This window comes from Hakea prostrata, chromosome 5 (genome assembly GCF_041222555.1).
Source record: "Hakea prostrata isolate BN-2017 chromosome 5, UWA_Hpros_2, whole genome shotgun sequence".
NCBI lineage: Eukaryota > Viridiplantae > Streptophyta > Magnoliopsida > Proteales > Proteaceae > Hakea > Hakea prostrata.
Genome location: NC_142604.1, coordinates 15,010,821 through 15,038,217, shown reverse-complemented (window position 1 = coordinate 15,038,217; position 27,397 = coordinate 15,010,821). Strand labels below are relative to the sequence as shown.

Genomic DNA, 27,397 nt, shown 5'->3' with positions numbered 1-27,397 from the left:
CAAATTGATTGTGTTCACCCAAAGGTGTCATCATCAAAGTGTAATAATGTACATAATTTAAGGGATTATGATGACTTAGAAGTACCTTAACCCAAAGGTAATGACACATTTGAAGTCGAATGTCCCGCGGTAATTACAAATCGTAAGGGGACTAGTGCATTCTTAACCCAAAGGTTGAAATGTAGTAATAGTCGGTAATTCTTACTAGCTTGATGGTAATTTCTCTTCCTTGGCATTGTATATTTTTTGTCATTATTATTAAATGCATGCCTAAGATTGAAGTTTTGATAATTTGTATGTGTCGTTTACGGTATCATCAAAGATATCTTCTGTTTTCTCCAACATCCCAAAACTCATTGGAGATAATTTCAAAAGGCGGGAAGAGGATTTGGTAGTCTACTTGTGTTTAAGAGAATGTGATATATGCCTCGCAGACCCTAAGCTTGTTGAAACTGAAAATCCCACTATAGCAAAGAAAAATGAACTGAACATTTGGAATAAGGTGAATAAAAAGACATTAGCAATAATGAAGTCAGCTATCCCCGAAAGTACTAGGAACAGTGTAGGGCAAAAGGATACTGCTAAAGAATATTTAGAGGCCATTAGAGCCAAGTTTGACTCTTCCAAGAAAGCTCAGTTGAAAGATTTGATATATACTCTCACCACTACCAAGTTCACTGGGGATGATAATGTTAGAGATCATATTCTAGGTTTGATATCTCTGGACAATCGGATAAAGGGCCTAGGAATAAATTTTGATGATGAATTTCTTGTGAACATCATCTTGGATTCTTTCCCTCAACTTTATAATCATGTCGAGTCCACCTATAATGTCATGTTCGATCACAAATGGAGCTTGGATCAAGTGGTTAGTGGTTACTATAGTAACTCAAGAACAGAATAACCTTAATAGGAACAAAGTAGAAATTGCCAATCTTGTCTACAAGAAGGATCTTTCCACCAAGACCAACAAGAAGTTTTTCAACCCAAAGGGAAAGGATTTTAAGAAAGGGAAGGATTTTAAGGGAGCAAACTACATAAAAAGGATAATGAGTTCACTACTTCACTGGTGTAAGAAACCGAGTCATCTCAAGAAGGATTGTTTCAAGAGGAAGGCTTATCTAGAGAAGGGAAAATATGGTATGAATTTTTCACTAGTCTGTTTTTGAATCTTGCTTAATAGATGTGCTCGTAAATTCATGGTGGTTGGATTCTGATTCTTCAATTCACGTCACTCATTCTTTGCAAGGGTTGCTAAAAAGGCGAGTATCTAGCAAAGATGAAGTGAACGTGTTTGTCGAAAATGGAGAGCGAGTAGCAGTAGAAGCCATTTGAGATATTGAGAGACTTTTAAATTCTGCAAAATTTATCGTATTGAAAAATGTAGTTTGCATTCCCACCATGAGAAGGAATCTTATTTCTGTTGCCAAATTGGCTCAAGACGGTTTTTCTATCAATTTTAATGGCAGTGGATTTTCTCTTTTCAAAGATTTAGTAGTTTATGGTTTCGGCTGTATAATAGATAATATTTATAGACTTGATTGCAAATAATCTTGGGTGATGAATGTTGGAATCAAGAGGATGTTAGATAATGGGAATTCAACAATTCTTTGACATTGAAGGTTAGGCCATATTTTGAAGAAGAGGATTGATAGACTAGTGAAATAAGGGATAATAGACATTTTTGATACAAATGAATTAGAAGCCTGTATTGATTGCACCAAGGGCAAGATGATCATTAGTAGAAGGAAAGATGCCACTTGTAGCACTACAATGTTGGGTTTGATTCATACTGATATTTGTGGTCCTTTTCCTGTACCCACTCTAAATGGCAAACATTATTTCTTGACTTTTATAAATGATTGATTGAGATATGAGTATATTTACCTTCTTTTTGAAAAGTCTAGTGCTTTGGACTCCTTTAAAATTTTCAAGGCTGAAGTAGAACTCTTCCCCTCGAGGAAAATTAAAGCTGTTAGATCTGATAGAGGTGGATAGTATTATGGAAGGAGTGGAGACATTGAACAACAACTAGGACCCTTTTCCCTTTCTCTACAAGAACATGAAATAATTCGTTAGTATTTAATGCCAGGTTTTCCTCAACAAAATGATGTTGCAGAAAGGAGAAATAGAACTCTGAAGGACATTGTCAAATCCATGATGAACAACTCTGTTTTACTAGAGTTGTTATGGGGTGAGGCACTTAAGATTGCTGTTTATGTTTTGAATAGGGTCCCAAGTAAACCAGTGACAGGTGAACTCATTATTCTTTTTTTGTAATTTGCTCCCTTTCTTGAAATCCTTCCCCTTTGGGTTGAAAAACTTCTTGTTGGTCTTAGTGGAAAGATCCTTCTTGTAGACAAGATTGGCAATCTCTACTTTGTTCCTATTAAGGTTATTCTGCTCTTGAGTTACTATAGTAACTATTTGATCCAAGCTCCATTTGTGATCGAACATGACATTGTAGGTAGACTCTATATGATTATAAAGTTGAGGGAGAGAATCCAAGATGATGTTCACACGAAATTCATCATCAAAATTTATTCCTAGGCCCTTTATCTGATTGTCCAGAGATATCAAACCTAGAATATGATTTCTAACATTACCATCCCCAGTGAACTTGGTAGTGGTGAGAGTATATATCAAATCTTTCAATTGACCTTTCTTGGAAGAGTCAAACTTGGTTTTGATGGCCTCTAAATATTCTTTAGCAGTATCCTTTTGCCCTACACTGTTCCTAGTACTTTCGGGGATAGCTGACTTCATTATTGTTAATGTCTTTTTATTTCCCTTATTCCAAATGTTCAGTTCATTTTTCTGTGCTATAGTGGGATTTTCAGTTTCAACAAGCTTAGGGTCTGTGAGGCATATTTCACATTCTCTTAAACACAAGTAGACTACCAAATCCTCTTCCCGCCTTTTGAAATTATCTCCAATGAGTTTTGGGATGTTGGAGAAAACAGAAGACATCTTTGATGATACCGTAAACGACACATACAGATTATCAAAACTTCAATTTTTGGCATGCATTTAATAATAATGACAAAAAATATACAATGCCAAGGAAGGTAAATTACCATCAAACTAGTAAGAATTACCGACTATTACTACATTTCAACCTTTGGGTTAAGAATGCACTAGTCCCCTTACGATTTGTAATTACCGCGGGACATTCGACTTCGAATGTGCCATTACCTTTGGGTTAAGGTACTTCTAAGTCATCATAATCCCTTAAATTATGTACATTATTACACTTTGATGATGACACCTCTGGGTGAACACAATCAATTTGCTGCAATAATTATATATATTAGATCACAAAATATCAATATAAAAATTCTATTTGCAGTTATATATGTTGGGATTCTTTTCAAAACAACTATGCACATATAATTTTTTGTTTCAAATTATATATAACAACTAAGAAATTAAGGATTTCATTGGAGCGAAAGACACATTTTTTGAAACAATTTTATAGCAAAAACAGTTTACAAAAGCATTTCTTTGTCACAAAATAAATTTTTAAAAATATTTCTATACCAACTTCATTCTATAAAACTGTTTGAAATAATAATGAAAAAAGAATAAATCACTCATTTTTCTATTACAGAAAAGAAAAATCTGAAGTGACCACATGGTCATATCACAACCATGACATTTAACGTTTACTAAAACTATTAATACTTTTCTTATGGTTATATCACAATCATGACACTAATTGTTTACAAAAAAAATATTCTAAAGTGATAGCATGGTCATATAACAACCATGACATTTAACATTTGCCAAAACAATTAATACTTTTCTCAGTCATGACACTTATTGTTAGGGTTATCCTAGTATAATACTTAGAGAGCATTGGACATACCTTACACCAAACGTATGTTGAAGAATATTAATCCAAATCCTTAATGACAAAACCTATAGAGTGACGGAGTCTTCTCCAATCTCTTCATCTTTCTTACCGCCTCTTTCTTGGAAAGACCCCATCATAGTTATTTATAATAGCAATCCCAAAGCCTAGTCCACTTCTACAATGGATTGGTTTGTCTCATCTCAAACCTAATGGCAGTGCATTGGCCCGATGTGTTGAGACCCCCATCATGGCCAAATTATTTGCATCCTTTATGCAATTTTTTACAAAATTGATTAATGAAATCATATACTTTCCAAGTATCCCACAGTAAGATGCTGTTGAAAAGCACACTTGCCCCCTCTGCCCACCCTGAACAGCCTCCCAAATTTTTTGATGACAAGGGATCCTCGATCTTTTACCATCACCGGCCATGACAATTTGGCAATGATGCTAAATCTCCGAGTTTTAACTCTAGTAATTAATCCAAGCCACGATAACCCTAACAATCTCCCACTTGGGCTAGATTAATTACTCTATTACGATAAATTGATGTGGCCATGGAATCTCAATCACAAAATATGTCATTAATCGTTGATCTAGTTAACAAGTTCACCAATGTCGGACAATAGTATAATATATGTCTCATCATACAACAGAAGTTTACTTACTAACTAAATTGAAATGAGATAAACAAGAAATATCCAACAATTGTGATCACGTAAGCAACATTATTCCCCGTAAATCCTTCGTCATACCCTGAATATTGTCATATTTTCATGGGTTGCATTAAACACCGTCACATTCAAGAGCCAAACATACATTTAGGCCTAAGGCCATGGTTAATAACCAATCCGTCAATTATGGCTAAAAACCACATATAGATAATTGTAAAATCACCATTTCCAAAACAACGAAGCACAATTAAATGCATGCATGCATCAAAACATCCATATATATGTTTTTATTAGCTCTCACCGAGTTTTCTCATTAAATAAGCATAAATCGATTAAGACCAAAACATAAGATCAATTAAACTGCCAAATAACAATAAGATGAGTGAAAAAATTCAATCCTTAAGATATATAAAAACTACTAAAGGAAATAGGCATTATCTCCTAGATTACTCTTTCTTCCCATTCTTAGCGTCTTTCTTTTCCAACCAAGATTTACGTGCTTTATATTCTTTTTAAAAATGCAATATTTGATCACACCAGTAACACCTAATATCACCATGGTTCTTCTTTTCCTTGTTATATGGATGATACATTGTTTTTCTTGAAATAATCTTTGTTTGTTCTTGTGAAATCCACTAGCAAATGTTTTGTTGTCTTCAATTAGATTTATAGTCTCGATTATTGTCCTTTTATTGTCTATTTTTTCTTGAGCACATATGGGAATGATGTCTTTCATGGTGTTTTCCTTTGTCTGCATTGAGTGAAGTTCTAAGTGTAGTGTATGATTCTGGAAGAGATTTGATAGCAAGATGAATTAGAAATTCATCATCGATCGTTGTCCCAATATCCTTCAATTTATTTGTTGTAAAAGACAATCTCTAGAAGATATTCTCTAACACTTCCCGTACCATCAAATGTAGATGAATCGGCTTGGACATCAGTTCTATTTTCTCACATTTTTGTGATAATTCAAATACTGCTTTTATCTTTGCAAGATATTCTATTGTAGTGTCCGTCATCTCCACACTGTCATGCATGGACTCAGGGATGGACTTTCTCATTATTATTAAACTTTTCTTGTTGGCTGCCACCCATTCTTTATGCTTTAGCTTCTCCTTATGTGTACTTGCAGCGGTAAGGTCAGTAGGCTGGCTCTTTAAGAGCCACATCATAGTCAAGCAATCCTAATGTAGCATTTAGTTCATCTATCCATCTTATATAGTTTTCCTCTGAGTAGATATCTTAGGGGTGAATAAATGTTCAAATGAGCAACATAAATGAGAGCACAACAAAGATATTCAAACAATTGTATTATAATCTTTTGAAATAAGAATAATATGTCACCCTCATATGTACATGTATGAAAAAACACATTATACCAAATATGCTAAAGACATAAAACCTTAGCCAACATGAACTGACCAAGCAACATTTCAGCCTTTGGGTTAAAATATATAAAGCCTCACATGTAATCTTGCAAATATAGCAGGATATCAATGACTTTGAAAATTCCTTTCACCTTTAGGTGATAAGAAACCTCTAGATTATGCTTCCCAAAATATCTTAATGTATTAACCCACATTTTAAAAAATGAATACAACAATAATTCTCGAAAATCTCATTACCTTTGGGTAAATAAAATTCTTTAAATTATTATTCATTCCCACTTGAGTGCATATACTACTTAGATGACATCGCCTTTGGGCAAATGTCACCAAACTTTGACTACTATGGCAGCGAATAAGAAAGTGGAGTGATATCACTTTGGTGGATTATATTTCTCCTCTTATTATCTCTGTCTATAATTTGCAGTCGGAGTATGAAAATATGCACAATATATTAATATAAAACACAATCAGCTAAGGTGTTAATATACAATCATAATAGACTAACAGTTATATAAAAAAGATTTTTCAAACATATAAAATATTAAAATCTAAAAGATTAACTTATTTAATTATGATATGAAATAATACAATGACACAAAAACAGATTTAAAAAACATTTTATTTTTTTGGTTGGGTTTCCCAAGAGTCTTGTGCGGCACATTTACCACTTTTTTTCTTTTTTAAAAATAAATAAATAAAAATCTCTCCTACTTTTTCCTCTTTCTTTTTCTTTTCATAAGAGATAAAAATACCATTAATTATTTATATTATAATGAATGGAACAACTTCCATTGAGTCTGGAATGCCCAAAAACCTTAGGAACACATTACCTTGTACAAACGATCTTCACACAAAATCATGTGGAAACAACATGTACGGTACTAATCTGGTAATTAAACAATGTGTGTTTGTGTGTGTGTGTGTGTATATATATATATAAAATATATATATATATATATATATATATTATTTTTTTTTTTATATATATTTATCTTTTTCTTTTTATCCCTATTTTCCCCCTTTCCCCCCTTCCCTTTTCCCCCTTTCCTTTTTGTCTTTTCTTCAACCGAACCGAATCCCCCCCTTCTTTCTTTACTTTCTTGTTCCATGTTCTACCTAGCTTCTTAAATATATTTTTTTAAGCCAATGTAATAATCATTACATTAAAGCCATGTTTGAAGAAAAAGTTAATGACATTTTAAGAGAAGGAAAATTTCCTCTTTTTAAACAAAATTGGAACCTTTCTAATACGATATGATATTTAGAGAGCATTGGACATACCTTACACCAAACGTATGTTGAAGAAGATTAATCCAAATCTTGAATGCCAAAACCTATAGAGTGACGAAGCCTTCTCCAATCTCCTTGTCTTTCTTACCGTACCTCTTTCTTGTGGAGAGAGAAGAGAACAAAAAGACTTAAGTAATTGGAGGGACCCCAACATAACTAATTATAATAGCAATACCAAACCCTAGTCCAATTGGACCGGTTTGGCCCATCTTAAACCTAATGATAGTGCATCGGTCAAATGTGTTGAGACCCCCATCAATTATTAACTCTAGTAATTAATCCAAACTGACATATTATATTAGGATAACCCTAACACATACTATCTAGACATGGCCACACCACCTAGATTCCTAGGACTTGTGATTGATTTGTGGAACTCCCAGATAATCTCTAGCCCATGCATTCCTTACTTTTTCTTCCCTAGTTCTGCCACTCATCCACCTTAACATCCTCATCTCTGTTACACATTTTTTTACTTGACTGACCAAGAGGAGAATATAGTGAAGCTGTTGAATGTATTTCTGGCTGACCTGTGTATCTGTAACTAATTTATATCAATCATTGTCTGAAAACCTCTTGCCTAAAATTTGATTTACATTGCACAAAACTTCAGCCAACAATTTGGACTTTATAGTCCCAAAACTATTTGACAAAGACATCATTCCTAGGCAATAGTTTCAGGTCTATTTGCAATGCTGGTGTATATATCTGCCAATGGTAGCACCTATGTGGGTCTGGGCGAGGACAAGTGTAAAGGCTTCATGATATTTGGAGTCCATTGGTTAGAGGAAGAGCACCACCCATTGGCAGTTTTATTGGTTTAATCTATGTCTAGTTTGGTTCATTTTAACTTTATTTGGGCATTTCAGACTTGTAAAAATCAAGAATATATTGACTGGATTGCTGATATTAAGAATCCATGGACTAGATTGTTATTATTGGTTTTTAGGTCGATCTATGGGTTGTAATTAGTGCATGGGTTATTTTCACTTTAAGTGTACTCCGGGGTTTCCAGTTTTTGACCCTAAGTGTTAGACCATTAATAGTGAGTCATCAGTCATCTAGGTTTGGGATATTGCTTTAGGGTTTTGAGTTTGATCTTTTCTTAATAAAGCATTGTAGGCACACTCACATTGAATTAATGAAAATTGAGCCCTTCTCTTGTGCAAAACATCCTCCCTCTCTCACCCGGCGGGATTATTCTCTTCTTCTATCTCATGGTAAGTACTCTTCTTCCCCTTCTCTCTCGTTTGGTATGAAGACTCCATACTGTCGTTCTCTTTTGTTTGACTTTTTCTTCATTGCCCCTGCTTTTCTTCCTTTTCTTGTATGGGAGTGCCTTGCTGCCTCTATGGTGGGAGATCTCGCTCTATGCGAGATCTTGCCACTAAAAAATTGAGATCTCACCATCTCGGTCAAAATATACAAAATTTATGACGTAAAGTCGTAAACTTGGTGGCCCATTTCGGTGGGTATCAGGGCCCTGGTTGGGCTGAAACTTGGTATTTACCCTATTTAAGGCCTTTTGTACACACTGGTGGCCTTAGATTTGTGAGAAAATAACCCTAAGTCTTCTAAGTCGATCCTATGTGTAAGATCGAAATGCTGTGAAATGCAAGGTTAGATAACATGTAGAGATATCAAGTAATTCAAATTATCAACTATCAAGTATCAAATACATTACACATCAAACTATCAAAGAACTTAAATGTCTTCAAAATTTTACAACCATAAGAAGCTTTAGACTTTTAGTAAGACATAAATCATAATTCACAAGTTCACAATCACAATAGTACAAGAGTAACAAGATTACAAGACTACATGACAGCAAGAGTATCACTCAGCATTCTGTATCAACTGATTATGAACGGTGGCTACATATGATTCCCAGGTCAAGTCATCACTGTAGTATGTCACATGTCGGTTTAATATGGAACCGATATGTCTCCATGTCAGAATACCAAGGAGGAATAGCACTCTGGGGTAACCGTCAATCGTGGGTGGGTGAAAGAGCCATTACTGCTCTTGTTGTTCGTGTTATTGAATATATGGGTAGGGGTTTCTAAACTAGTCAGTCAACAACCCACCTTCATTCCCATGTGTACTCTCCAGGTGCATGGTCTTGAGGAATAGCATGATCTCCATAAGAAGAATACCCAGTGTAATCTGACCCGGTGTTGTGATCTCCGTATAGGTACCCTGATGATTGCCAACTGGCCAAACTTTGTTGTTATGAACCACTGTGACCATTATCAAGGCTCATGCTTCCCATGTTCAATTCAAGATCCTGCATGCTTGCATCATCATTCATTTGCCCCTGGTTTAATTTGCTCTTCCTACTAGTATAAATCCGAGAGATAGGGGAACTGTGGCTTGCATCTGTCGGATGACTCAGACCTAGTGGAGGTGACTCCGTTTGTTGACCCTGATTGCCACTTGGCCCTCCGGTATCATCGGCATCATCTGAACTCCCACTACTAGACATTACCGCAATTGTTTCAAGTCGACCAGGTGGCTCCACAAATGTTACACTTGGTCCTTTTGATGCTGCTACAATAGCCTGACCCTCATCAGAAGCCATGTGGTCAGCCACAACATCTGGGCCTATTGCAGTAGCAATGGTAGGATCCGGTTGCCTTCATGGCCCATCCAACACTAGGCCACCTCAATCCCTAACCCACTGATGTATGACATCATCTTCCTCATCCTTTATCAGTCAACTCAATTAGTTCCCGATTTTCGTCATCTATAGCATCTTGTATGTGCCCTACTCTCAATCTCATGTTGTAATGCGCATACATGAAGTCCTCGAGCCTCTTACTCCCCAATTTGTTCTGTACCTTACTATGGATGAGCGAGAAGGTGCTCCAATTCCTCTCGCAACTAGAGGATGAGCAAGTATGTGAGACTACTTTTATTGCTATGTCCCTGAGATTTGGCGAACTAGTTCCATATAGCACCCACCAATTAGCTGCGAAACCAAATATAAAAATGCGTTAGGCAAGTAAATCTTAATACTTATATAACATATCAGTTATCACTTATAGAGTTATAGTATGGGACTATTTTACCAAGATCATTTTTTTGCTTAGTTGCAACTGTAGAAGGCTTTCCAAAACTCCTAGAGGCATCCCTGAACTCCCTGATTTGTACACCAATTGTTCAATTATTGTACTTTTACTACTGTATATACACATTGCATTAATGCAAGTTGAAGAAACAATCGAAGAAGTTTTCGCTCCATTAATTGTCCCCTTCATGATGGGATTTGGCACTAGCTTGTCCACCACGTCTTGCACCGCATTCATCAACCTTACATTAAGCCCCATATCATTCTTGTAATGGTACTTTGGGTTGAGGTAGTAAACTTGTTTGTGGAAATAAAAAATTTGGTTAGTGATTTGGTTGTTTACTTGTTTATAAATTATAAGTTATAACTTATAACAAATTAACAATGTAATGTAGTACTATATTTGATTGATCAAAACAGTAGCCAAATTAAATCTTTTATAGGGAATCAATTTCAGATTTGATGGACTTCAGATGAAACACAATTTAGATGTGAAAGAGGATTGAAACTAGAGTGGTATTATAAGGATAATAGCATAACAATACGGGCTGAATAGATCTTCAAAATAGGGGTAGTACTATGATGAAGAAATTGAAAGGACAATATGAGAGAATTGAAAATAACAATGTAACACCCGGCTTCACATCGCAAGGTGGATCGATTGGATCGAACACCAACCTACCTTGATCAAACACGAAGACTTTCCATAGGGAAGGAATACTAACAAAACAATTTGAATTCAATTGATGAGTTGTGTCTTCAGCTCTTACATAAGTCTCTTTATATAACATTCTAAAGAGACATAAACATTACTGGTAACATCCAACCACTAACTAACACCATCTACCTATTAATAACTCAACTACTACCTAACTCTTGACAAAGAAAAACTCCTTTGACAATGAGTTCTTTTATTTTCAAACCACGGCCCCTTTTATTGACTTTCCAAAAATTAGACTTGGGCTTAGGTCTAGACTATGAAGTTCAACATATGTGGGCTAACTTTAACTCACTAAAACAATCCTAGCACATGAAAGCCATGGGCTGATCAGGTGATAGCTTTAGGCCTTTGATGGGCCTAACCCAATGGGTTTTTCTTCCTTAAATACGTCTTTAATTCTGCATCATAATGTAAATTAAAGTATACAACAAAAACTTAAAGACTTAAACGTGACTCACCTGCCGAGTGCAAAGGATGCATCAAGTGCATCTCCCATCTATTATTGATGATCCTCTCATAGGGTTTAAAGGAGCCAGGGGTAGCAGCTCTAACCAACTCTTTCATTTGCTAGAGGGCAGCATGTATGTGGTGCATTGAATCCACCATCCTTAAAACAAACACAATAGGCTCTAAAATGCCCACTATCCTGTTCAGCTGCCTCCAAAGAGAATATCAACAATGGTTTGTTGGACTACTACTGCATCAGAATGGTTAGATCCACGCCAATTAAACTGCTCCTTACTTGCAAACATGTGTTGTAGACCCACCACTTTCTTCTGGAAGCTTTTCAGAGCTACATAGTTGGTGGCGAATCTAGTCAATCTAGGTCTGACTAGATCAACCTTACAGTAGTTCCTCATCATCTTCAGCACATAACCATGGTTGTAAATAAAATTATTCACCTTCTTTTTTTGTTTTTGGTACAAAGGGGCTTTATTAAGCCGAGTTGAACCCACGACCTCTTCACTAAGAGGTGTTGGTTTCACCACTAGAACAGCTCTGCGTTGGCAAAATTACTGACCTTCTAGCCTTGTCAACACAACATTGATTGGCTTTCTCTTCCCCAAGCCCTTCACAGCATAAGATCAATCGAGTGTGCTGCACATGGTGTTCAAAAGAGGTGGATCCTGCTGCTCTTCTTCTTCATCAACATTTCACCAGCTTTTTTGAAGTTAGCACCATTATCTATGATAATTTGAACAACATTGCTTGGCCCTACTTTGAGTACCACCTGCCTTAGAAGCTTGTAAAGGTAGTCAACATCTTTGATTTTATCTGAGGCATCCACTGACTTAAGGAAGTATGTCTTTCCATTGCAGCTCAGCATGAAATTAATGATGGACTGTCTGGTAGGACCAGTCCATCCATCAGCCATCACAGTAGGGATAATCTTGGGCACCCATAAGCTGACAATTCACAAGCACACTGCACCCAAGCCTGCAATCTTGCAGTTGATTAGAAGTATTTGTTTTCTAATGTTGAAGAATAGTGTGCGTTCCTTCATGTATAACCTAGTTGATTTTTTACCCTAATTACCCTCATATGAGGACTTAATTTTCACAGTCCATTGGGTAATATTATAGCATTTTAAATTATTCAGTTTTCTTTGCTTGTGTACTGAAAAGCTTGAAAATTTTAGGTTTAATGTCTTTAGTTTCAGTTCTGACCACTATATGCTGTTTTAATAGCTTTTTGTTTGAATCCTTCCATGGGGTCCAATGATATCTGATGTTTTATTTTGCAGGTTCAAAGGGATGCAAATCCACCTGTCTGTAAAATTATTGACTACCACAGAGAGAAGTACAAAAAACAAGTAAAAGAAAAAGAACGTTCAAAAGCCAAGGTAATGTAGTTTTTGTGTTTGATGCCATTATGTTAAACACTTTGAACCCTGTGGTGTGAACTACTTATTCATGTAGCGTCCCCCCCCTTTTTCTCTGGTGATTTTCATTCTCAACTTAGAATGTAGACAAGTTGAATATTCCTAAGCTATCAAACATATTGCTTTCCTATTAAACTTTTTAAGATTTGTAACATACTAAAGTTTTAGTTCTATGTCTATTTAATATTGGAGCCTTCGTTGGCTTTGAAGGGTTGCTGAATCGGTAGTGAATGGCACCTCTTAGTGAAGAGGTCACTGGTTTGATGCTCCCTGTGGTACATGTAATAGTCCCCATCCCCTAATATAAAGCCTAACTATTTCAACATGCTACTTTTGGTTCATAAACCTTCTTACAATGCCCAAAGTCTGTTTGTTCTGCAGACAAGAATTTCATAGATTTTGGGGGAAATTGCCACTTGAAGTTCCTTCGAGATAAGCTTCTTTTTGTGTCTTTCATTGGGCTACATGCATAATTCATCTTGTCAAAGTAATTGTTGCATGGAAAGCGTTCTTCTTGGATCACCATATTTCAGGTGTCAAGTTCTATCTTCATTTCATGGTCCATAGTTCTAAGGCTTTTGTCATTGTATTTTCAATGGTGGAACCAAAGTTGATCTTTTAACTTCAGACCTTCAAATCTCCTTTGAGTGTATATTACCATGGACAAGACGCCCATAAGACTTATTAATTATTTCCATGGAGTGTCTTTTACGTGGATGGAAAATCACCAGGTTTGAAGAGATTATGTGCCCGAAATTTTGGTGTAGATCAGATCCTGAACTTTGGGGGTTTTGTTGAGTTTGAGAATTCAAGGAGCTGGGGAAAAAAATAAGGCGATATTATACAGGATGGAGGTGTAGGCTTCAAGATTCCTCGGATGATGGAGCCCTGTAGTTGCTGTGGAGGAGGTGCTTCGATCTTACCATGAACCCTAGGAGATATTTTCCTTTATTCACATAAACCAGCATTGTGGTAGTAAACTTACTCAAGTAAGCAAAAGCTTGAAGGAAATAACCGATTAATCAGCTTTAGCCTCCTCTAGCTTCTTATCTTTTGGGGTTTTTTTTTTGGGTGGGTTTGGGGGGGGGGGGAGTTGGTTGTGGGGAGGGGAGCTGATTTGGGTTCCTAATTATAATAAAACAAATGAAGCGCTATTGATATTAAAACTTGAAAATAGACTTAGACTAGAACAGGAATGTTCTGGGATCCTACACTGCTGGGCTTAGCCAAATTATAGGCTGCCTTGAAGGATGAAAGCTGAAACATAAAGTGGACTTCAAATAAGAGACAAAATCCTAAAATAACCTTCTGCCCCTGATGTAACGATGTGTAGAATTCCTAAATTGCCAACGGTAAATTACTCGGGCTCATGTAACTCATGGCAAATTAATCGTATTCTGGGCCAGGGCAATGAACTTATTTGAAGTGGCTCATTTCATACCAGAGAAGCCCGTGTATGAACAAGGATTAATTTTGCTTCCCTATCTAACTACTCTAGGGTGGGGAGTAGGTCCTGGTGGGAGGTTATAGACACCTTGCCTTACTTTGTATCTGGTGAACTTCACTTGATTTCCTCTGCAGTATTGTGCAAGTATGCAAAAACAATAATGACTTGAAGAGCTGCTGAGAATCAAGCCTTGGAGCTTCACTGAGCTTCTAAGGGGTAGGCAGCAAGTCTGAGGGTTCTAAATAGGAGCTGGATTGGCATCAAAATCCTTTGTCCTATTCTTTACCCATATTTTAGCTTGTTAGTTGGCCAAAAATAATGGAAGTAAATCAATGGCTAAAAATCCCAATGCATACATAACCCAGCCCTATGATTATTCTCAATTAAATAAGCTCCTTGGTGATTTTTCTGCATTAGTTTTCTCCTGCATGAAAAAGAAAGCTAGCCCATGAGTTCTATACTGATGCTCCATCAGACCAACTACAACCGCCACATCGTCAGACAAGGCTTAGTTTCATAGTAGTTGAATCCATAGTTACCAGGGCGTCACAGCAAGGATGATGTTTAAGGGTCTTCTTGAACACCTTGGCAATAGAGTGGCCATAAGGCCTTGCCTGCCAGGGCAAATAAAGTGTTTCGGTGTTCGTTGTTTTTAATATAACCACTTTATTCTGCACAAATTGCATACTAAAAATTATTTAATTCTGCATATATGCTGAATAAATTTTAGAGGTATTCATAAAATAACCAAATGCACAAATTATGTTTATTATATCACATTAAAATAGCATATTAATATATTCATCTCTAAGAAATTTGACCGTTCAAATAATTATATTTTTCCATTAGACTTTTCTAAGCCAACATTACAAGAAATTCAGGATTGTTTGAATCTTATTTATTGAAGGAGTTACATTTTGGTCAAACCTTATTTGGTGTACACAAATGCTGTCAATATTACTTTTGAGTGAAAATATTTTTTAGATACCAAAACAAATGCATATTTTACCGTACTTTTGTTATTAAGAGATTTTTACCATATCAAGATTGAATTTTTTTTTTCAGAAGACCTTTAGAAAGTTGGAAATTTCACCTAACATTTAAAATCCAATTTTTGTTTTTTTGAGCTCAGGGTTGACTTCCTTTGGAATTTAATTTAGTTATTTCATGGAGTTTAATCCTTTACCTCCCATCTTATAAAGACCCTTCAACATGGAGTCCTTGTCTAGATTTAATTTATTCTACCATGTAAAAACAAACTAGATGAGAATGCAAGGACTATTTCAAAAAATAGAAATGTTAGAAAAATAGCTATAGCCAAATGGAACACATACAGATGTACTCCCCCCCCCCCCCCCCCCCAAACAAAAAAAAAGGGTGCCCCCAAATAAATTATAAATATAAGTAAAAATACAATTAGAAATAATAATTATAATTTTGAGGACTGGAACTTTTGAGCCTAAAGATTAAAGAACAATGGAAAAAGATTCATGGGGATAAGAAGTGGGAGAATAATGTGTGGGTGGTGACTATGATATCAAGGAGACATTGTAACTTAGTTGACATTTAGCTTGTTTGCTTCTTGGGGTTTGTAAAGACTCTTTATTTGTGTATAGGACAAGCCCGCATCCCTTTGTTTGTTGGAACTAATTCACTGTAGTCCTTTAACCTAATGTCCATGGTTGAAGACACACGTCCTTGTCAACTTGCACCAGAGTTGGACATCTGAATTAATTTACCATGGTGAGGACTAAAGTTTCAGTTCTAGATGTCTCTAACTTTGTGTTTTCCACAATAAGAAATTTATCTGTAATATGCACATTGTTTCATGCCGACTTTGATATTACATGTAATTATTGAAATTCCATTCTGGAAGGCTTGTCAAATTTTAAATTATTTTCTTATGCAGTCCGAGGTGACTCTGCGCAAAGGAGATTGTAAAGAAGTACGCTTTTCAGGAAAAACTGTAAGTTCTTTCTGATGCACTCTGTTATTTGTCATTCTGCGATGGTTAATTCCAGTAAAAAAATGTGCTGACCGGAATTTTTTTTTCTTCCAATAATGTGCAAAATGTCATGTGGGCATGCATTCATTGCATTGTTCATATGACCTAAATAACTTTTTGTAAGATAGAGTTTGGCTTTTGGAGAGCAGCTTGGTGATCTTACCCAGCCTTCGTTTGGTCCTGCCTACAAAAGTGGCTGTTGCAAGCTGAACATGGGAAAATTATATGCTTCAGCTTTAGGGGGAGTTTTAAACAAGTTCAGGTCATAGCTGTAGGTGTGTATGGGTTATGACCCACAATTTTTGACCAGTTTGTGCTCTTCAACTGTATGTTATAATTGGTTGGCCCCGGGCAGTCTCGCATATGATTTTGTTGCCGCAAATCTAATATGAAATTGCCCAATTTGTTTTCCAGATCAATTAGCTGGGCCCATTAAAAGGCACCTGGGGTGGGGGTTGACCAGCATTTTCTTCGGCTCAATGGGAACTGGCATTTTCTCTTTCACATGTGTTTTCTATTGTTTCTATTTTATTTGTTTCCTTTTTCTTGTAATATTCAGGTAGAATAGATTCTATTTTTGTTATGGAATTCTTTCTGAGTTTCTGTATTTGAAAGACTGAAATATAATCAGATCTAGGATATTCCCAGATCCGGATTTTCTCCAGCGTTCAATAAAGCAGCAAGCTGAGGGGAAGAGCTGCATCCCACGTGTCTCTCCCTCCTCGTCTACAAATGATGTGGGTTAAAATGTAAAATTTGCTCACTATATTGGACACTTGTGTCTAGACTTGAATATAATATAATGCATATCTCCTATGTGACCTCTCATCTGTACCCAGAACCTAGTTAGAGTGACACAAACATTTTCTGAAACTTTCACGGGAGCAGTTACTCTTTCTGTTTCTAATATGCTTAGGAATCTGACTAGATAATAAGAGAGGCTAACTGAAACCCCAGCATCTTGTTCAGAATTCGGATATTTCTGATCATCCTCATGATTTTTTTTTATCTGAAGGAATCATGCAAAGCTGTGAGGGGCTTGTCCACACTTTTGACAAGTTCTGATTATGGTAGATGCTGACTGCAAGCTATGATGCTATTTACAGTTTTTTCTGATATTGGAATTAACCACTTTTGCTTTCAGGAACAAAAAGACCTTCAGATGAAAGCAGACATGGTGAAAAGGTTAATGGAAAAGGGATATCGTGTTAGGGTACTTCATTTTCCTTGTCTATTCGCTAAATTTTGTCTGATCATATGTTGATGTTTAGGCATGTCAAATAGCAATCATTAAAAATATAAATTACTTTATTAATTTGAGTGGCAATGCTTGGTTGGTTAGCTCATCTTATTGTTCCATGTAGCATGTGGGGACTGAAATTTGTTGGACAGGTCTACCCAAGTTCCCTGCTTACGTTTTAAAGTCTTGACAGAATTTGCCTAGTGCTGAAACAGAGCATTGGAAATCCTGGGACTACTAAAAAAGTGCATGGACCACTGTGGGGGTTCAGTGGCATGCATTGCCTGTTTTGTTCTTCCATTGGGGTTTTTTTTTTTTTTTTTTTTTGGGGGGGGGGGGGGGGGTTGTGTTTTGTACTTCATCATTATGTGGGAGGTAAATGATTCAATTTGTTGCGGAAATTTGAGACGAGGAAAATCCAAACCTTACCAATCCCTAAGATTTTTCATTTTGTTTTTGGGGAAGAAAAGTTAGGAGGAGCAGCCCAGCCAACTTTTGGACCTTGAGTTAAATGCCAGACCCCCACCTCCTGAATGATAGGGTGAGGGGAGTTGGGGGAGGGATTTATGATTGCATGAGTCAGGCTACACAACACAGAATTTTGGAATTTCACTTATTATTTAATTGAAAACTCAATTCTACTAAGAAAACAAAATATCACTCTCTCTCTGGAACTGATCCAATGGCCAAATTTAAAATTATAGAAGAATCCTAGTTTTTTCTTTTGAATGAAAAAGTATCCTAGTTGGACTAAGACTGTTCTAAAACCAAAAATCAATGGCAAAGTATGATTTTTCTGAGAGCAGTGTACAGAAGTAAATAGCTGTAAGAACAGCAGTAACAAAGCTGTGATTTAACCACACGATAATATTCTTGTTGAAGACTTCAAAACAGTGATGGAAACCGGTAACCAAAAATCCAATACCTAATATCTGTGGCTTTAAGAACGTAAGAATCTGTGTGTTAGAAGGACACTTAAAAATGTGCTGTAAGTATTCGATGTTGTTATCGTAAGTATCGTCAAAACAAAACCTTGTTGTGGGGTAAATCAGATTTGAGAAACTAGATGTCCTCAACAGACAATGGAAAATCCGTGAAAGAAACTGAACAAACATTGAAGTACTCACCTGCTTGATAATATATAGTTTGAGAAAAGAATGGAAGAAAGACTAATGGATATGAACCAAGCATCTCACCCAGAGCTCGACTGAAACCTCATCAACTCTTACCTTGTGTTGCATTGCTTCTCAATTCCATTTTGGATCTCACAAAACATATGGGTGCATAATGGAACTTTGAAAAGTATGGGGCTTATGAAGCCTTAGGATCTTTATATAGATACTCAAGTAGGAAAATAGGAAACTCTATCCAAAGTAGGAATAGGTTTCCTATGTGACCTAAACTATAATATTTACGTAACTAATTAGTTGTCCCTTGTGACTAAAAATTCTATCCAAACTAAGAGAAGTCCTATTCAAACAAAGCTATCCAACCTTTACACATATAGGGTGAAACAACTATATAAGGAAATATTACATCCCAAATTAAACCATGAGAGTATTTCAAGTTTCTGACTGTATATATGGATGATGGTTGATTTCTCCAAGGCTGGAGTAGAACTTCTCAGCCCTGCCCCTCTTCATACCAGTGAGGCTTTATTAGAGGAATGGATGAACAAAGTTGGCCAGCGAAGTTCCAGAGCTAACAAATTAGTAGAATTATCAATAGAATTATAGAATTATAGAATTATAGAATTATGTCAAGTTGTTTTCTATAATTCAAGTTGTTGGTTTGAGGAAAGTAAGCTAAAACAGAGGATCCACAAATGTTGAAAAGGTCATTAAAATGATTGTTAGTAAAGGGGCTTGCTGGACTAAAATTTACTGGTTCCTTTTACCATGTGTCTATGTTATAATAGCATGGAGGGCCCAAGGACTGCAACAGGGAGAGGCTGGGCCGGGCTTTTTAAAACCCAATCCCAGCCCTAAATCCTTATTGGTAAGTTCATTCCTCCCCTGACTCTAATTCAAGGCCTAAAATCCCTGTCCTTGACCCTTCCTGTCCCGCCTTGATTGGCCCTAATTGGGTTGGAATTGGGACGAGTTGGCCCTGTCCCTGTCCCTGTCCCTATCCTTGATTGGCCCTGACCCTAGCCCTAGCAACTCTAGTATGAACATTATGTTAACTAAGTTGAAAATGAGATGCTAAATCGAACAATGACACCTCCAAAATCCATACTCTTATTAATTTTAAAATAAAAAATCAAAGAAAAAAATTAGAAGCTATTATTATTAAATCAAATATATCTTAACTGGATGTACAATAGAAAAATAGAACTTCCATAATCTAACCTTTTGTTCAATCTAAACTGTTTGATATTAAAAAAAATAAATATACATATATAATATTAATATTAAACATAACTTCCAAGCTTTTCAATATCATTGATAAAATTTGATATCAATAACATCTCAATTATATAAATAATAAAAAAATAAATTCTTATAATCTAATCTGTTGTTAAATTTGAATTATCTGATATAAAAAAATAAAAAGCAATAGATTTTTTAGAATGCTATTAAATCTGATATAAAAAATCAAAGTATCTCAAACAAACTGATAATAAAATGCATAAAAATATAAAACAACTCAAACTCCATTTTGTAAAAACAACTTAAATCTATATTATTCCCTTGACCACAAAAATCAGGATCATGATTAGGGTGAAAATTAGGGACGGGTTGGGCCGGCAGGACAAACACTAATCCCAGACTTGCCCTTGGCCCTAATTCAGGGTCAGAATATTTTGGTGTTGACCCGCCCTCAAAGCCAAAATCTTGAGCCTAGGCCCTATTGGGGCTCAAGGCGAGTCAAGCCCAGTAGGGCCAAACTTGCACCCCTAGTCATTTCCCTCCTCTAATTCCTAACATAGTATTGACAGCTCTTTTTGTAAAAAAGGGGAGTAGTATGTCTAGCATCATATTTTAAGATGACATCTTACTTTTTTCTTTTTAGAAATTAATGTTCTCAGCCTATATTTGTTCACCGTCAAATGTTAAATATGTCAGACATAACTGGTGCTTGTTGATTTTTCTACAGTGTATGGCCATGGGCACAGAAGACCAAGATTTGGGGGGACTATTAGCTCGTCTATCAGCTTTGGTACCTTCCTTCCCTTATGATGTTTATATTCTTGTTGTATACCTTGCAAGCAAAAGCTGCTGCTCTTCATCATCCATTTGTCTCCAGATCCCCCAATTCACTAAGATTGGTTTTCTAGATAACAAATTTTGATGATTGTGGGACTCTCCATTGTCTGACGCATGGAAGAATAGGTGGTGGGCCAAGAAATTCCACATATTTGTGACATCACGCTGTCACAGACGCACAGTAACAAGTATCTGACACAGCATGGGAGGTATTTAGCTATGCGTGAGATACTTGTTACTCTTGACTGTGTCAAGTTACCCTTTTGGCTTTCATCCTTGGGGCCAAACACAATACAAGAGGATTATAGGGTTGACATGAAGTTGTGAACCTTACAGTATACACCTACAGAGGTGGTTCGTCCATAACATGGACTGCATGCCAATTTCTGTTTGGTAAAAGGCAACTGTTATGTGAATGGCAACATTTGGTCCATGAACCTTTTTTCCAATTACAAGTAACTGATTCAGCTTGACTGAAAAATTATTTTTGCAGATAGAAGAGTTTGCCTTTGTGGAAAGTGGACCACGTGTGGAAAGAAGGCAGGCATATGTTATAGTCAGGCATATCAAATTTGGCCCCTCAAAAAAAGGCTCCAGCAAAAAAGCTACCAATACTGTGGGAACAACTGGCAATGTGGTTCCAGAGGCAACTATAGTGCCAGCAACCCTCAACAGTGCTGGTTCTATTCCAAGTGCTGAGCTCATTGAGGATGAGTCCTCTGAATCTGGTCTAGAAACTGAGGATAAATTCTTTATTGATGAAGCAGACTCGTCTGCAGACAGTCCAATTAACACAGCTGATCGAGATAATGAAGCAAACAACACAGCTTGGTCACTTTTTGATGATGGTGATGAGTTTGAAAAAGTGTTTGATTTTGACAATAACCAGAATGGGGTTGGTTTAAGTGCTGCTGATGGAACAATGGATGGTGCAGCTGTAACTACCGCCCAACAAGAAAATGTTGATGCTGCAGCCTTGCACCCCAAACCTGTACCTGGAACCATTAGATCTCCTGAGCCTTTGCTTGGTGGTGAGAGTGGGTGCAGAAGCAGCAATCCTGTGAGCAGGCTCCAGCCAAACTCAATAAAGAGTTCCTCCCCTGAGAGTCACCTGTTCTCTGGATCATTTACTTCTTCTCTGGGTCAAAATAGCAATGTTACCAGGGGTTCAGGTGTAGTGGACATTGGGAGGGTAGGGTCACAGGTTCCAAATCAAGGAAATCATGGATGGCAGCGACAGACAGTTTCAGATATTTCTCCGACAGCAGAACATAAACAATTTGGAATTAATGGCTCATTCAGAAAAGAGAAATTTCCTTCCACAGATGAGACTCAAAAACATACTGACCTGAGGAGAGTTGGGCTACAATTTACAAGCCAAGGAAATCAAGGCAGGCAGCAACAACCAATTTTGAATAATTCTCCATCAGAACAGAAGCAATTTGGAATTGATGCCTCATCAAAAAATGTGCAGCATCCGTCCACAGATGAGACTCAAAAACATACTGAGCCGGGGGGAGTAGGGCCACAATTTACAATTCATGGAAATCAAGGCAGGCAGCAACAACCAATTTGGAATAATTCTCCATCAGAACAGAAGCAATTTGGAATTAATGCCTCATCAAAAAATGTGCAGCATCCATCCACAGATGCGGCTCAAAAGCATGGTTCTTCTCAACCTTGTTCACCAACTTCCCCAGCACCAGGTTATGGCATTTTTAGTACTTCAGAGCCTACTACACCTCGGAAGGAGAATGCAGGAATGGATGTCAAGGTAGATCCCAGAAAGAGTAAACATTTAAGTGAGAATCCTCCTGATCTTAAGCCACCCACATCAAATGTTGAGAACAGGCAAAGGTCGGATGCCAGTACGTCCAGACCAGGGGGATGGGGAGTATTCAGCAAGGAGGGACCCAGTGTGAACAACAGTAGGGTTTCTGATACTGAAATTAGAGCGGAAAGATGATCTCAATTGCAAAATTGGTAAGTTGGGTCTATTTATTATGTAGTATATCAGTGTTCGCGGTGCATGTCCCTTAGTTGAGAAAATGTCATAAGTATACTTTCTAAAGTTATCACTGCATGCCAATGTGTGGTAGGGTTTCAAGAGCTGCAGAAGTTTTCTGATGATTCTACAGCAAATTTTCATTTTGTTATGTTGTGTTTATACACGGCTGCCGTTATTTTCCCCCATGAGGATGCAAAATCTCCAGATGACTCCACCATGATTGGGGCAAGGAAACGTTCCAGAAATAAAAGAACAAATATTATTATTATTACGTTTATTATATTCTATTTTTTTCTTACTATTGTCGTCTTGTGAGAAGTTCTTTTTTTAGTGCAAAACAAATTTATTGAGAGGAAGAAGCCAGGGCAGTGGATACAATCACTAAGCCAGGGAGTGGAGGGTGACCATATTGTTGTATACTCAATCAGCAAGGCCACCTTTGTCCTGATATCCTTGCTAAAGGTACTTGCAGGTTACCTCTAGATAGATTCTGGTGGGGTATATCACCTTTGTTTTTTGTAGATTCTCGTTTGTATAGGTCCTGTGACCTAAAATCTTTCGTTTAATATAATCGTTGTTATTTTGTTTTTGCCAAAAAAAAGATCAGCAAGGCCTACCGAGCTAGGCAATCCACTACAGAGAGTCATGGTCCCTAGTAACTTGAGTGAGGGGTGTGAAAAGTTGAATGAATTAAGTAGTTAAAGAGACATTATTAGATATATAAATGGCCTAAAGGCGTCCTCTATTTGTTGGGGTGTAATTATAGGCTTCCCTTGTTGCCATGTAAAAACGAAAATGGAAAATTTCAGACACACTTCAAAATAAATAGCGAGAAAGACTTAGATATGTCAAGATGTATCAAAATGGTAGAGACGCCTTAAAATGTCTCTTAAATTTGTAGAATTGTACAAATTTGGTTAAGTCATTGTTATATAATTTCATAATTTCTAAATTATTTTTAATGACTTGTATTTCCTTAAATCCTTTGCATGTAGTTTGAGAAATTTTCAATTGCAATACTATATTATATTTGTAAAAGACTTATTTTATGACCAACGGGGGTTGGTCCAAGTGGTAAGCAATTTGGTCCGCATAAGCAAAGTTTTGGTATCGAAATCTTGTGGATGCAAAAAATTCCTGTTGGGAGACTCACCCACCAGCTAGGTGTGCGACCCGGGCGGGTAGCACACCGGATTAGTCAGGGCAAGGCTTTGGAAACTGGGGTTGGCAAAAAAAAAAAAAAAAGACTTACTTTATAACTTTGTTTAAATTTTTTTTTATTTGCTAAAAGAAAGATAAAGGGATAATTATTGTTGTCCCTGTATTATGTCTTAACTCTTAATTATTATTTTATTTTTTATATTTATTTAAATTATTAATCCAACCTTTAACTTTATCCACAATTACTAGGGCGCCCTGCCATCAAGCTTTACTAGTTAAATGATGATGTGGCAATTTCTTTATTTTCAAAAATCCTGAAATGACCTTAAAGTTTTCTCTTGATTTACTCACCCTTTTGTCAAGTTACAATATTATCCTTTACCTATGAAAAAAAATTAGCGTTTGATTTTTTTCTTCTTTCCATTAAGCAAAAAAAATAGAAAAGTGGATGACTCTAGATTCTCAATAAGGGAAAGAAGTGATTTAATAGAATTCAAAGATGCCAGGCTTTTGCTTGCCACATGCAAAAGCTCTTCACTTCTTCCAACCCTTTGGACCCTTCTTTTATTAAATCCCTATTCTCACTGTTAGATAATGTTTCTTTGCTAGTGGGGATTTCTAATGTGCCTTCCTTGGAAGTAATTAAAAGGGTTTTATTCTCCTTTGATCCTTATAAGGCCATAGCTGTGACGGGTTCCATGCTTTCTTTTGCCAGAAACATTGGCAGATGACTTTTGCTAGAAACATTGGCTGATGATTTCTGCTGACCTTTCTACTTTTGTGACTTCTTTTTTTAGTGTCATCTGCCTACCCTCCAAGATTAACCATGCCCTGTTATGTTTTATCCTAAAAAGAACAATGCCAATAGTGTGGCTGACTTTCGTTCTATTAGCCTCTATAATGTTTCTTACAAGATTTTAACAAAAATTCTTGCGCTTGGACTCAAACCTCTTTTGGTGGAGTTTATCTCCCCCTTCAAAGAGCCTTTGTTTTGAAAAGACAAATTACTGATAAGGTTTTCCTTGCACATGAAATTTTCTTCTATATGAAGAAAACAAGGCTTTGTGACTCTCAAGTTGGATATGTCTATGGCTTACGACAGAATTGAGTGGAAGGTAATCTCTGGCATTTTCTCTTTTCTAGGTTTTAATCAACAATGGTGCAATATGATTCAAGATTATTAGCTTTGCTACCTTTTCTGTCAAATTAAACGGATGCCCGTTTTGAATGGTTTTCGAGATCTTGTGGTCTGCGTCAGGGTTGTACCCTGAGCCCCTAACTCTTCCTTCTTATTATGGAAATTCTTTCAAAAATGTTAGAGGAAAATAGATAGTTGAATTTGTTTAAGGGAATTAAAATTGCACCATTTGCTCCTAAGATCTCACATCTTTTTCTTTGCGGATGACACATTCCTCTTCTGTCGAGCGAAAGTTGATGATATTCTTGCGATTAAGGCGGCATTGGAGCTATTCTCTGATGTTACAGGACAAAAAAATTATTTTAAGAAAAGTGGAGCCTATTTCAGCTGGAATGTGGAGGCTTGTACAAAATATCGGATCTTATCGATCTTGGGTATCTCGGAAATGAAACAAGAAACCTTGTACTTGGGTACTAATGAATTGGAGTAAGAACTTAAATCAGTTATTAGGCAAAATTGGCAAAAAGTTTGTTGGATGGAAAGCTTTAGCCTTATCCTAAGTTGGAAGGGAAGAGGGAAGTTTTAATTAAATTGGTGCTGCAATTCTTACCGATTTGTCAAATGTAATGCCTAAGGTTCCTTGGATTTTTTGTAGGAAAATTGATTCTTTATGCCAATGTTTTTGGCATGGCAACCCTTTGAAAGCTAAGCATCTTAATATTATTAGCTAGGATAAATGTTGTCCTCCAAAAGAGTCCGGAGGATTGGGGTTTAAGAGACTGGAGGATATAAACTCAACTTGCTCCTTAAACAAGCGTGGTGACTCCTCAATGATCCACATAGTTTGTGGACGTTAATGCTTAAAGCCTGATATTTTCCTAAGACCACCTTAAAGTGAAAAAAAAGAAGAAGAGGTTCTTGGCCTTGGTATAGCCTCTTTAGTATCATCCCTCAGTTGGAGGGTATGGTCCACAAAAGCATCAACAATGGGGCTAACTCTTCGTTATGGTTTGACACTTGGCTCTCTGAAGGAAAATCCATTGTGAACAAATACAAGGTTGTCCCAGGTTGGGCACCATAACTCATAGTGTCTCAAATAGTTAAAAACCTCCAATTTAGCAAGGAGTATCTTTTTACTTTTAATCTTCATTTTTCCATTCTTTCTAGCATTTCACTAACTTCGTTTGTTGATAGGTGGGTATCTAAAGTCTCTTCCAATGGCGAGTTCTCTGCTAAGGTGGCAGGACGAGCATTGTAGAGACAAAAAAATCAATCATTGCGATAATTTCGAACATTGGTGGAAGTTCCATTGGAAATTACCCATCCACCCAAAATTTATATATTTCTTTTGGCGTCTATTGAATGCAGGACTGCTAGTTAAGTCTATTCTTTCTCGATGGTCGGACTTGGACACTATGTGTGAACTATGCTGAAATTAGGGAGAGACTATATGGCATACTTTCTTATCTTGCGAGTGGATCAAGAGGATCTGGGCGGCATGACCGTTGGGATTCCAAACACAACATTTAACTATAGATTCTCTACTACAATTTTGCGCCTCTTTTCTAGCTGATTTATAGCTATACAAAGAACTCTCTACTTGTTTTTTTTTTTTTTGTTTTCTTCTTGTTTTAGTATCAGTTGTTATTTCATATGGCTAGAAAGAAACAATGTCATGTTTAATAAACAAAAACCCAACCTAATTAGTGTCCTAAATAAAATTTGCTTTTGGGTATCAGATATCCTATTGAGGAACTTATATTTTAACCATGCCTCACTTACCAATCTTATCTTGTGTAGGGGTATCTAATGACTCCCTAAAGAAAGTTGGATGGAGCGTGGGGATAAGTAAAAATGGCAACAGGAAGCGTGGATGATACAGATCTGATTGGTGTTCTTCTAGTCGTAATCAACACCGGACTTGACCTAGCACAAGAGGAACGCCTTTCTCTATCTCAAATTTGGTGCATTGATGAACGAATTATGGCTCTCATACTAAAACCATCGAAGACACCATGACCTCTTCAACATTTGACAATAGTTAGAATTTCGTTTGAGAGAGAATTCTTCCACATTAAATTAGTGAGTGGGAGTTGTATATTAATATTATATGAATTACAATTCCAATATTTGAATTTGAACTACAACTTGTTTATAATCAAACTCTACCATTTGTTGATACTTTAACTATAATTCAAACTTTTCTTGATCAATTGGAGATAAGATCAATCGAGGATAGAGCTAGTTATGTTGGATTTGAATTCAGAGACTTATCTTTTACAACAATCTTGCTAGAAATAGTCTCAGA

General features: G+C 36.5%; 1 protein-coding gene across 2 annotated transcripts in view; it reads left to right on the top strand.

Moving 5' to 3' along the window:
- The window catches only part of LOC149015372 (translation initiation factor 3 (IF-3) family protein), a 32,812-nt gene extending 9,257 nt beyond the window's left edge, over positions 1 to 23,555 (top strand). The window contains exons 4-9 of one of the 2 annotated variants that reach the window (XM_089157085.1): positions 12,744 to 12,842; positions 16,238 to 16,294; positions 17,478 to 17,546; positions 20,673 to 20,735; positions 21,276 to 22,765; positions 22,882 to 23,555. In XM_089157085.1, coding sequence (XP_089013211.1) covers positions 12,744 to 12,842; positions 16,238 to 16,294; positions 17,478 to 17,546; positions 20,673 to 20,735; positions 21,276 to 22,748 — 1,761 coding nt within the window. In that variant the 3' untranslated portion in view covers positions 22,749 to 22,765; positions 22,882 to 23,555. Of the gene's footprint in view, positions 1 to 12,743; positions 12,843 to 16,237; positions 16,295 to 17,477; positions 17,547 to 20,672; positions 20,736 to 21,275 lie in introns of both variants that reach the window. The other variant, XM_089157084.1, reaches the window with a different exon arrangement.
- Positions 23,556 to 27,397: the final 3,842 nt, after the last annotated feature.